The 13637-nt window shown below is 40.1% G+C and overlaps 1 protein-coding gene across 1 annotated transcript in view; it reads left to right on the top strand.

Moving 5' to 3' along the window:
* LOC126267131 (hemicentin-2-like) overlaps window positions 1–5575 on the top strand; it is a 140858-nt gene extending 135283 nt beyond the window's left edge. Inside the window, exon 9 of the mRNA XM_049972054.1 lies at window positions 5205–5575. Coding sequence (XP_049828011.1) covers window positions 5205–5207 — 3 coding nt within the window. The 3' untranslated portion in view covers window positions 5208–5575. The remainder of the gene's footprint in view (window positions 1–5204) is intronic.
* The last annotated feature ends 8062 nt before the right edge of the window (window positions 5576–13637 follow it).

Here is a 13637-nt window from a genome sequence, read left to right as displayed (position 1 = left end):
TCCAGGATTATTTAGGAAAGTAAGTTTCAGCAGCTGCAACTCACTGCTGTTGACCTCACGTTGGAGCTACAATAGACAGTAGGGTGCTGTTGTTCTAGTTGTGTGGGTATGGCACCAGACTAATATGACTCTCCCACTGACAATCAGTTGTGTTAACCGATTGTAGGATCCAGTTCCAGATTCCTACAGTCGTCTGGAGAGAGACGGGCGGGATGCTATGATGAGGTCCTAATTATGCTCGAGAGCGCTAAGGAAACACTGTTGTCAATAATACATTTACTAGGCAGAAATACGGCATTGACATGAAGGTATTCTGGGTATGGTACCGTGCCGTAATGTGTAAAACTACTACTGCTGGAGAAAAACCAACGTTTCGGCCACGGTTGCAGCGGCCGTCATCCGAGACCTAGAACAGATTACCGGTTTCGGTCTTTAATCACCATCACCAGATCTACTTAATAAATACGGACCTAATGTACTGCAGCCGTAGTAGCCATAGTGCGGCAGTACATTAGGACTTCGTTTTTATGAAACAGATCTCATGATGGTCATTAAAGACCGAAACCGGCACTCTGTTAAACAAAAAAAGATTGTGACCAATGACGTAAATTAAAGTAAAGTTATTACATAAATGCGTCACTATGTCTTTTCGTGACGATGTCGCAGCTTGTGAATATAAACACAGGATAGTACTAGGCCGCAACCCTGTTTCCGGACTTGCGCCTCTTCACCGGCAGGATGCTGGGGTAAGATCAAGTGGCAGTACTGCCAGAAGAGAGAGGCGTCAAGTGGCAACTGTTTCGTCACATGCGGCCGTCGACCACGGAATCTGGCGGCTTCCAGCTATGTGTATTGATCTCCAAAGTGCTGTCGTGGATGTCGAAGATTTTCACTCAGGAGCTATGCTCCAGGTCCACCTGAAGTATTCACTGGTTCACAGCGGGCGGCTCTCAGCCCCTGTTTAAGAAACAGGAGCCAGCGGCATGGCTGTCGCCTCATGGATCGGATAAGCAACAGAAATGCTCCCTCACTGTCGAAAGCCTTTGACGGACAGCGTCCAGGTAACACTGGTGAAGCCTCCGGCAGGTCTTCAGGGTGATGGTGGATTCTGTGACCCATCAGTGTCGCGCTGGAAGTGGGATTCAAATGGTTCAAATAGCTCTGAACACCAACGTGTATCGAGGGGATGGGGGAAACAGTGCAGTCTCGTTGCCGAGCAGAGGAAACGAAGTAATTTACCTGACCCCCAAAAGGGTGTCATCATGGGCTTCTTGGGCCAACTGTATAAGCATTATCTAAAAGGCAAAGTTTGTAAACAGTTTTAGTGCCTCAGCGCTGTCCGAAACTGCGATCAGGGCAAAGGTGGTGCACCATGGGCCAGGAATGACACATGTGAAGGACTATTGTGGAGATGTGTGCAGTCGAACAGTCTTGCAATGACCCTAATAAAGCAACGAACTACCGGCTGTGTATCCTCAAAGATCGTTCAGTAAAAGGATGCTGTGTCTGGGCTTCTGCATTAGGCGCCTAGATCATGCACCCATGCGGTCTGCTGTTCATTGGCGACAAAGGCTGCTGTTTACACTTCAGTTCCGCAGCTGGACATCCGCTGAGAGGTGACAATTGGCTTCTTCAGATGGATAACGTTTTGCGCTCCATCGGGCAGGTGCGACACATTGCAACAATCGTCAGAAGCGCCCAGGGCGGAGGAGGAAACTTTATGGCCTTCGAAATGCTTCCTTGACATTTCATGAGTGCTCTCGCTATTCAGGCAGGCGCACTGAATCAGCCTTAGCATGCATCTATCCTTGGGGACCATGTCCATACCTACATGAAGTTTGTTTCTCCTCAGCACGAAGGCATCAACCAGCAGGATAGTCCGATGTGTTACACAGCTCCCAAAGTACATACGCGGCTCTGACAGCGCCATGATGAATTTACAGTATGCCCTTCACCACCAGATTCTTGGATTTAAATCCAGTCAAGAACCTATGGAACCATTTCGATCGCGCTCTTCGCGTCACAATGGTTCAACCGAGAAACCTAGTGCAACTGGCCACAGCACTGGAGTCGGCATGGACCCTCATCCCTGTCGGAGTCTCCAGAACGTCAAGCAGTGGTCCGCGGTGCGAAGCAGGCTACTCAAAACTTTGACAGGTGGCCATATTAATGCGACTGGACAGTGTGTATCGCAGTGCATGGTTTGCCAATTTTGTATACCATCACATCTCAGTATGAGTTCGTTCTTTGAGTACATGAAGAAGTGCCATCACGGTGTTCTGTCTTTCCTGCATCTCTTGCAGTATTCTTCCAGAACGTAATAGGCGTCTCCTGATTCCTTCTTATTCCCAAACTCCTAGGGAGCGGCGACCTGAAGTGATCCACAATGAGTTCTCCATTTACCTGCATCAGTACACACTGCTAATATCGTGCCACATATTTTATAAATTTATAAACAGCTCTGTTTAACTTGTTAATTACTACTTACTGAGCAGTATGATTGGTGCATTGTCAGAAGAAGCTACGTGCTCCCAGCTTCCTGCAGACACAACTCTGATACGGTGCGGCTAAGAGGTACATAACAGTGTTTGATTGAGGAGGAGCAACAGCTGAACCAAAAAAGCTGAACCAAAAAAGCTGAAACACGGAGGGCAGTGCGACGCTTATGGGTAGAATATATAAATTGCACACTGATTCACGGTCAGATTCTGGGGTTACATAACGCAAATACAGTTTCACATACAGTTGCAGCGAAGTGATGCCAACAGGTGACTAAAGAGAATTCTAGTTCAAGGAACACGTGATTTACATCTTCCCATCAAGCTGAAAGAACATTTCGGAAAAGAGATTTTCCTATGATGAGGACATTTACAAAGCGGCTCTCGAGTATCTCCGTCACCAAGAAGCGTATGTTTTGTCGTCAAGGAACAAAACGAGTGATCAAATATACTGACCGCTGTTTGTCGAGACTTGGGGTGTTGGTTAAAGACAGTGTCGTACATCTGTGTCACTTCTCATATGTATCCCAGCATTCAATAAAAATAAGTTGCCCTGCTGCAGTAGTGTCTGATGTTCCTAGCTAGTCACATATGGCCTGGGCTGGAACATTTTATTTTACTCCTGACTTGAACATTTTTTTTTGTCATCAGTCTACTGACTGGTTTGATGCGGCCCGCCACGAATTCCTTTCCTGTGCTAACCTCTTCATCTCAGAGTAGCAGCTGCAACCTACGTCCTCAATTATTTGCCTGACGTATTCCAATCTCTGTCTTTCTCTACAGTTTTTGCCCTCTACAGCTCCCTCTAGTACAATGGAAGTCATTCCCTCATGTCTTAGCAGATGTCCTATCATCCTGTCCCTTCTCCTTATCAGTGTTTTCCACATATTCCTTTCCTCTCCGATTCTGCGTAGAACCTCCTTATTCCTTACCTTATGAGTCCACCTAATTTTTAACATTCGTCTATAGCACCACATCTCAAATCCTTCGATTCTCTTCTGTTCCGGTTTTCCCACAGTCCATGTTTCACTACCATACAATGCTGTACTCCAGACGTACATCCTCAGAAATTTCTTCCTCAAATTGAGGCCGGTATTTGATATTAGAAGACTTCTCTTGGCCATATATGCCTTGTTTGCCATAGCGAGTCTGCTTTTGATATCCTCCTTGCTCCGTCCGTCATTGGTTGTTTTACTGCCTAGGTAGCAGAATTCCTTAACTTCATCGACTTCGTGACCATCAATCCTGATGTTAAGTTTCTCGCTGTTCTCATTTCTACTACTTCTCATTACCTTCGTCTTTCTCCGATTTAGTCTCAAACCATACTGTGTACTCATTAGACTGTTCATTCCGTTCAGCAGATCTTTTAATTCTTCTTCACTTACACTCAGGATAGCAATGTCATCAGCGAATCGTACCACTGATATCCTTTCACCTTGTATTTTAATTTCACTCCTTAACCTTTCTCTTATTTCTATCACTGCTTCCTCGATGTACAGATTGAAGAGTAGGGGCGAAAGGCTACATCCTTGTCTTACACCCTTCTTAATAAGAGCACTTCGACCTGATCATAGCTGCTCCAAAATCGGATCATTACTTTTTGGCAATGTAATTTTACTTTTTATCAAGATTTCATTCTGATGAAGGCCCGTTAGCAGGTCTTGAAATCTGGGTCATTGTACCAAACAGTAACTTGCAACAAGTTGGCTGTGTAATCATATGTTGAAACTAGTTCACGTTTTCTGAGTAATAACCACGTTTAAAATTGGAATAATGTCTAAATTATTTTTTATGTACTCTCGTGTACTGACGTCATATTACTGATGGAAATATTTTTACGTACATTGTGCACCTTAATGCTTATATTTTATATAGCCCACACAATGAAAATAGAGGAATTGTAAGAAGAATATTATTTTTTGTTTCACTTAAATAGTATGTTTCACGCTTAAACAGCATGTTTCATTTTATTCTTGTGTATTGTTATTTAGAAGGAAATATCCAAGTGTCAGTAAATTATCTTGATAAAACTTGGTAAGCGTGATGAAGTTGCAAAGTAGTGCAATAGGTATCCTTTTTTGTTTGTGCTCAATTTCACATTGAAGGGACACAACACACCATTTCACGTTTAAGGGATAAAACACATCCCAAAAGACAATTTGTCATTTTAGGTTTACAGGGAATGTTTTAGTAACGATGATACAAAAGAAATGTTATTCTTATAAAAGATCATACGTAATTAACTTCTTTGAAAACTGAATAATCCCCTTATGTAATAATTTGTAATTTTGCGAAATACGCAACAACCATTAATTAATTTTCCAAAAATGGTATTTCAGAAACCAGCTTGTTATTCAGGGACACATGTGGCTAGAAAACTTGTTAAAATTATGTTGCAACAAAATTTTTCATTTCTAAACCTAAAATGCCAAATTTCATTCTAGGTTGTGCTTTACCCCTTACAGGTGAAACTGTAATATAACAGAAAATAAGTATTGCTCTATTTTACCTCTTCTATACACAAATACACACACGAATATATCAGTTATAATAATTTCGTGTAGACAGTTATGAAAACACACGTAGTGTGTGTTTTTGTAACTGTCTACGTGAAGTTATTATAACTGAGAAAATATATTCCACCAAATAATATGTGTATTGATCCCTATTTCTAGAATGTCTCATCACAGTTTGTTGTTTGTCCAGTGACACAAGACATGTGGAAGTGAGGATAACCTGGAGACAAACAAGCAGACATCTTAGGACATGGAGTCGTACTCACACCGGGCACCTGTTGTGTCTTGCACTTTCCTAGGCGCCTCGATCGCGTATACACAACAACATTTATCGCTGCACTAACTGCACTAAACTAATTCCTATATATTAAAAGGACGCCATGTTGGTCGAAGCATTACTATATTTCAGTGTTAGTAATACACTTACTGAGTAAGATATAAATAGCACTTTTTGTAAAAAATCCTAAAAACAGTTCCTATAATTAGAAATAGGAAATATCAACCATGTTAATGTTGATTAAATAGTTATAGCTTCAATAAAGGAGAACATAAAAAAGGAAATGTGGAGTACTGTTTAATAGAACTGAAGAATATAGTTATAGCAGGATACAGCATATTTATATGCAGTGCAGCAGCACATTATATAATTCTAACGCAAATTTTAGTTGTTACTCTACAAATACTGGTTCATAAATACAGTAAAATTTTTCTGAAGTGAAATGTTGGCATTTAAACCATGAATAGAAAATGTATGAAAACGTATGTTTAATCCATAATGATTTCAGTAAAGAAAATTGTCACCTATCACAAAAGAAATTATTTACCACATTTCGAACACTGCCACCTAGAACGGCTAATTTCAAACCAACGTTTATCGGGAAGACAGTGTAACCTTATCAAATAAGACTATAAAAATACCTATCAATATTTACCTAGCCACTCCTACATGACTAGTATTGTAATTCTACTCCTTTTGATCATCTGATGACTTTAGAAGACGGTAAATGACAGCATCATCAGCAAACAGGGATTGTTGCTTCGTTTTGTCACTTAGTAAGTGTACATGACCCTCTTCTTTATATAGCATTTTATTGAAACAGTTAGGTTTTACGCATTTCGTTTTTACCAGTTGACTCCATCACACTTCTTTACGTTTTCAAAATACTAATACTGTATGTTACACGAGGAAAAAAAGCTTTTATCTCTTATAATAGATTTAAATAATTGTCTAATTCTTTTCTCCTTGTGCTAAAACGATTTTCTCGTCTATTATAATTATTGCAAATGTCGTCTAATTCTCCCAGTCTTTGTGTATCACAGTATTCTATAAGCAAAATGTTGAGAATTTCGAGATAAACGCCAATTCAGCCGAGGTGACGTCAACCTGGACAGCGTCTCCATGGGCGAAGCGTAATCTCCATACATCTTTGGACGCCAATAGTCACCCTGCAACGTCGCCTACGCAACAGTGTCCTACAGCATTATCTTTGACAACGTCCCCACTGTAAAAGCGTACTGTACAAACTTAAGACGCCAATAGGCACGATACAATGTCGCCTACACAACAGCGTGCCATATCGTCATCTTCGACAAGCAACGGCCAACCCATCAATATTTCCATGGAAACGGTGTCGAAGCACCAAGAAGCACCACTAGATGGTGTTCAACGTTACATGGCTCTGAGCACTCTAGGACTTAACATCTATGGTCATCAGTCCCCTAGAACTTAGAACTACTTAAATATAACTAACCTAAGGACAACACACAACACCCAGCTATCACGAGGTCAAGGTTACGTACTTAAGCTTTCTCTGCCCCCTTTTGGGTTAACAGACGCAGTTTCTTACGGTCCAACGTTACCTGAACATTTATACCTCTTGATCTTAAGTCTCTATTCTTGCGTCTCTTCACAGATTGTAGGGACTGCAGCTGGTTGTAGGGTCGTTCCGTTGTTGATATGGTCAAGCAGCAAAACGCCTAACTATCTTCTCAGTATCCACATACGCCAGTCCACTACGTCGGACTCCACTGAATTTAAATTGAAATAATGCTTCTCCTAAGGAAGCAGAGCTTATTTGTTTGTGTTTATACAGGAATATAATCACGCCAGTCTAGCAGCTATCACGAAGAGATGTCATGGTAAACGTTATCTTTTCTATTTGTTTTTTTGAGTGAAAATTGATCTGTAAGTGAATCTGAATCTGCAAGTAGCATAAGGCTAAATGTTAGTGACAAAAAGTCAGCTACCAGAATGCATACATAAATGTAAATGTGAGAGTCTTCAGAAAATCTGTCTGTATACTTACTTTAGTACTACGAATTGGAACAAAAAAAAAAAACAAAAAACGCAAAGTTCGTCCTCGTGAAATTTAACTAAAGGAAGAATCTGTTCTCTTCGCAGTTTGTCTCTTATCTGGGTGCAAACTGCTCTCCTAACTGCAGTGCGTCTCGCAACAGGACGGCATATTGCAGCTGAAGAGAAGCAATACATAATATAAAAAAATTGGTGTCATTCTTAGTTCATAATTTTTATAACGGTTTTTAAATAAGTTGAAAATTAATTGACATAGGGTATGTGGACAATGACTCTGGTTTAAACGAAATCAGTTCCAATTCCAATTTCTTCATTTAAAGCATTCAGTGACATTTCAAAACCACTTAAGCTTTCTCTGAAAATACCAACCAGTAATTCAAGAATAACCAAAACTGAACTCACAAAAATTGAAATTCACATGCATAATCTTTCCTTAAACAAAATTCTACAACCTAATTCTTAAATTCATTTCTCTCTCAATGACAAATAAATCTAAACAAAAACGCGAAAAGCAAAAAGCTTCCAGAATCTGGATGCATGTTGTTGTTGTTGTTGTTGTTGTTGTGGTCTTCAGTCCTGAGACTGGTTTGATGCAGCTCTCCATGCTACTCTGTCCTGTGCAAGCTTCTTCATCTCCCAGTACCCACTGCAACCTACATCCTTCTGAATCTGCTTAGTGTAGTCATCTCTTGGTCTCCCTCTCCGATTTTTTCCCTCTACGCTGCCCTGCAATACTATATTGCTGATCCTTTGATGCCTCAGAACATGTCCTACCAACCGATCCCTTCTTCTGGTCAAGTTGTGCCACAAACTTCTCTTCTCCCCAATCCTATTGAATACTTCCTCATTAGCTACGTGATCTACCCATCTAATCTTCAGCATTCTTCTGTAGCACCACATTTCGAAAGCTTCTATTCTCTTCTTGTCCAAACTATTTATCGTCCATGATTCACTTCAATACATGGCTACACTCCATACAAATACTTTCACAAATGACTTTCTGACACATAAATCTATACTCGATGTTAACAAATTTCTCTGCTTCAGAAACGCTTTCCTTGCCATTGCCAGTCTACATTTATATCCTCTCTACTTCGACCATCATCAGTTATTTTGCTCCCCAAATAGCAAAACTCCTTTACTACTTTAGGTGTCACATTTCCTAATCTAATTTCCTCTGCATCACCCGACTTAATTCGACTACATTCCATTATCCTCGTTTTGCTTTTGTTGATGTTCATCTTATATCCTCTTTCAAGACACTATTCATGCCGTTCAACTGCTCTTCTAAGTCCTTTGCTGTCTCTGACAGAATTACGATGTCATCGGCGAACCTCAAAGATTTTATTTCTTCTCCATGGATTTTAATACCTACTCCAAATTATCTTTTGTTTCCTTTACTGCTTGCTCAATATACAGATTGAATAACATCCGGGAGAGACTACAACCCTGTCTCACTCCCTTCCCAACAACTGCTTCCCTTTCATGTCCCTCGACTCATAAAATTGCCATTTGGTTTCTGTACAAATTGTAAATAGCCTTTCGCTCCCTGTATTTTACCCCTGTCACCTTCAGAATTTGAAAGAGTGTATTCCAGTCAACATTGTCAAAAGCTTTCTCTAAGTCTACAAATGCTAGAAACATAGGTTTGTCCTTCCTTAATCTAGCTTCTAAGATAAGTCGTAGGGTCAGTATTGCTTCACGTGTTCCAACATTTCTACGGAATCCAAACTGATCTTCTCCGAGGTCGGCTTCTACTAGTTTCTCCGTTCAACTCTAAAGAATTCGTGTTAGTATTTTACAACTGTGACTTATTAAACAGTTCGGCAATTTTCACATTTGTCAACGGCTGCTTTCTTTGGGATTGGAGTTATTATATTCTTCTTGAAGTCTGAGGGTATTTCGCCTGTCTCATACATCTTGCTCACCAGATGGTAGAGTTTTGTCAGGACTGGCTCCCCAAGGCCGTCACAAGTTCCAATGGAAAGTTGTCGACTCCGGGGGCCTTGTTTAGACTCAGGTCTTTCAGTGCTCTGTCAAACTCTACACGCAGTATCGTATCTCCTATTTCATCTTCATCTACATCCTCTTCCATTTCCACAATATTGTCATCACGTAAATCGCCCTTGTATAGACCCTCTATATACTCCTTCCACCTTTCTGCTTTCCCTTCTTTGCTTAGAACTTAGTTTCCATCTGAGCTCGTGATGTTCATACAAGTGGTTCTCTTACCTCCAAAGGTCTCTTTAATTTTCCTGTAGGCAGTATCTATCTTACCCCTAGTGAGATAAGCCTCTACATCCTTACATTTGTCCTCTAGCCATCTCTGCTTAGCCATTTTGCACTTCCTGTCGGTCTCATTTTTGAGACGTCTGTATTCCTTTTTGCCTGCTTCATGTACTGCATTTTTATATTTTCTCATTTCATCAATTAAATTCAATATTTCTTCTGTTACCCAAGGGTTTCTACTAGCCCTCGTATTTTTACCTACTTGATCCTCTGCTGCCTTCACTACGTCATCCCACAAAGCTACCCATTCTTCTTCTACTGCATTTCTTTGCCCCATTCCTGTCAATTGCTCCCTTATGCTCTCCCTGAAACTCTGTACAACCTCTGGTTCTTTTAGTTTATCCAGGTCCCATCTCCTTAAATTCCCACCTTTTGGCAGTTTCTTCAGTTTTAATCTACATGTCATAACCAACAGAATGTGGTCAGAGTCCACATCTGCCCCTGCAAATGTATTACAATTTAAATCTTGGTTCCTAAATATCTGTCTTACCATTATTTAATCTGTCTGATACTTTTAGTATCGCCAGGCTTCTTCCATGTATACAGCCTTCTTTTATGATTCTTGAACCAAGTGTTACCTATGATTAAGTTGTGCTCTGTGCAAAATTCTACCAGGCGGCTTCCTCTTTCATTTCTTTGCCCCAGTTCATATTCACCTAGTACATTTCCTTCTCTCCCTTTTCCTACTATCGAATTCCAGTCACCCGTGACTATTAAATTTTCATCTCCCTTCACTATCGGAATAATTTCTTTTATTTGATCGTACATTTCTTCAATTTCTTCGTCATTTGCAGAGCTAGTTGGCATATAAACTTGTACTACTGTATTAGGTGTAGGTTTCGTATCTATCTTGGCTACAATAATGCGTTCACTATGCTGTTTGTAGTAGCTTACCCGCATTCCTATTTTCCTATTCATTATTAAACCTACTCCTGTATTACGCATATTTGATTTTGTGTTTATAACCCTGTAGTCACCTGACTAGAAGTCTTCTTCCTCCTGCCACCGAACTTCACTAATTCCCACAATATCGAACTTTAACCTATTCATTTCACTTTTTAAATTTTCTAACCTAACTGCCCGATTAAGGGATCTGACATTCCTCGGGAAAAATTACGGCCGTAGTTTCCCCTTGCTTTCAGCCGTTTGCAGTACCAGCACAGCAAGGCCGTTTTGGTCAGTGTTACAAGGCCAGTTCAGTCAATTATCCTGACTGTTGCCCCTGCAACTATTGAAAAGGCTGCTGCCCCTCTTCAGGAACCACACGTTTGCCTGGCCTCTCAACAGATACCCCTCCGTTGTGGTTGCACCTACGGTACGGCTATGTGTATCGCTGAGGCACACAAGCCTCCCCACCAACGGCAAGGTCCATGGTTCATGGGGGCAGGCTGGATGCAGGAAAAACCAAGAATCTTGCATTATCAAACCGATGCCGGAAATGAAAGAAACTTAATCATTACCTGTAATCCATTCTTCACAAACACAATAGTAGTATTGTAAAAATCAGTACTTTTTTTCTTCGAAGTAAGTCTTCCACTGATTCATTGTATAATTCCACAAATCTCCATTGTACGTCCCTTGCTACTTCCAAATTAAAACTGTTCACATCTAGCAACAAAGCTCAACCGACTGTTCCGTCTCGATCAACAGATATTTTTGCGTGCCTCTTGGCAAAGATCACCTCTAACTCATCTCTTTGCGTCACAGCCTCTCTGTCGGGGATGCGCTTGCATGTCTAAGCAATTAAAACCTTACGAGCGCGTGTTCAGACATTCAAACCAATAAAACCTCCTACAAAAATTAATACACTATACCTCGTCCTTTCCATCCAGAATTTTGGAGAATAAGATTTATATCAACAGTGATTAGACTGAAAAATTCGCTAACGAAGTTAAAACGCGAAGTGCATAAATGGAAATAATGTTAACAGTAAATAGAATAAAAGATGACAGAGTTCATAATTTACAAATTGTTTTCAACTGACATGCACAGACGGACTAACAGTCAGTGAAAAATTATCTCAAATCATTGTGCGCTAGGCCAAAACAGTCCATGATAAATTCTCTTAAATCATCGTCCATAAGCACATAAACAGTCGACAGCAAATCGGTTGAAATCATCGTGCATAGGAGCACCAACAGTCCATTAATTTCAATGAGCCCAAAGCATCATTACCAAAACAAATACAGTAATGTCACAGTTTCTTGCACCATTACAAATTCTATGTCGCCATTGTTAAATTATATACACCCAGTGAAATTCGTCTTTAATTTGAGTGCATGCAGTACATCAATAAATAAATCTCGTCGAAGCGTGTCTTGAAGTAAACAAGGTTTGTCGAAGACTCAGTGCAATAATATTTATATCATTTTAGTGATTTCTTTGTGAAGAGGATGCAATATAGATCCAGTCGCCCACAAATATATTATAAAATGCCATAGTAATGTGAAAACGTATCATTTATTGGCCAAAAGTTTTTGAAATATTTGCGTAAATCCAGTCGCAGTGAGGTAACATGCCGCTGTAATAAAAATACGTCCATATATTGCACAAATCTTATAGTGCGGGAGAGTCTGTCTCAATATGCCCATGAATTTATGATTCAGCATGGGACATAACAAGCAGCCATTGTCACAAATGAGTAAGTACTTACGATAGAATAAAATAAAAAATTTGTGTATGTTACCACATGGCATTAAGAACAAGTATCTATTTATGTTTCCGAAAGAGAAAGAGTTTCTGCTCCCATTCACGATCAGTCCACAATACACATTCTAATGTTGACCAGTCAAAATCAAGATCGCATGTTAATAGATATACGAAAGTCTTTACATCAGTGTTACACAGTATGGTAGGTAAGAAAACATGATGAAAACGTTTAATGCAAGAAGACATAAGGTGAGAATAAAAATTATACTATTTTCGTACAAATATCTGTCAAAATACAGCTACAAATGTAAAAGCTTCCGTAACTACTGTCTACAGTAATCATAAAACGTAATATTATTTCCTACAAATGTTTCTAGGTCGGGCAACTATTCGAAAGAGAAGTGGATGGAGGAAGGAAATACAGGTTTGTGCTCAAAATTACAGCTGTACCTGTCAAAAGAAATTAATTAGATCATAATGTCAGTAGTCAGTCCATCAAAAAAGGATAATGAAAGTGAAAATGTGGACACAGATGCATATTCTATACATTTACTAAGGAGTCATTACCATTTAAAACAAATGCTACTACACACAAAATACAAGAATGACGAAGTGGTATCCAGAAACGCCTTAGAGCTCTACACAGATAAGGTAATGAATATTTGTGCTATATGGCTAGCAAACTTATATGAATCTGTTAAGCTGATCCAAAAATTACAAAATATCATTAGCCTGTTAATCGAGAAAGAAAAGTTGTTAGGCTCGGAGCATTATGGGACTCAACATCGAAGCTATCGCTGAGCTGTCTATGTTCGTTCTAGTGCAGGAAAGGTCGTCTCTTAGCTCCTTCATCATCAAATCCTTTTCCTTTCTAATCCTCTTAGTTCCTTTTTTATATTTTAGACGTCCGTTGCCTAGTTTTCGTTGTTAGCAAGCAGGAGATCGTTTTGTCTCATGACAATAGCCTATACATGACAATGGGATCCATTAAAGTGCTCACATGCGTCTACCTACCACGCAGTGCCCAACCATAACTGTTCCTGTCGAGATCATGTAGGGCGGCTTCCCGATGGAGTACACAGACGAAGCCACTTTTTATATGCTTTTGGTGCTGAGTGCATCTGATAACCGAGCTGACGCAAATGTTTTAGAGTATACTGGACGGTACCTCCAATGGCGCCATCCAAATAAGAATTTGCGTTTGTGCGGAAACCGTTAATCTTCGTTCACAAGCAATTAACAGAGGTCGTTCAGTGACCAGACGTACTCCACCATCAGAGGACGCAATTTTGGAAACAATTTATCAAAGACGGTAGTGAAACATCGGTGATATTGCAAGGCGTTTCCAGATATCTCAAGGACTGTTCGTTG

The sequence above is a fragment of the Schistocerca gregaria genome, chromosome 4 (assembly GCF_023897955.1).
Source record: "Schistocerca gregaria isolate iqSchGreg1 chromosome 4, iqSchGreg1.2, whole genome shotgun sequence".
Lineage (NCBI taxonomy): Eukaryota > Metazoa > Arthropoda > Insecta > Orthoptera > Acrididae > Schistocerca > Schistocerca gregaria.
The sequence above is the reverse complement of the archived record's forward strand: the minus strand, read 5'-3'. Positions and strand labels throughout refer to the sequence as shown.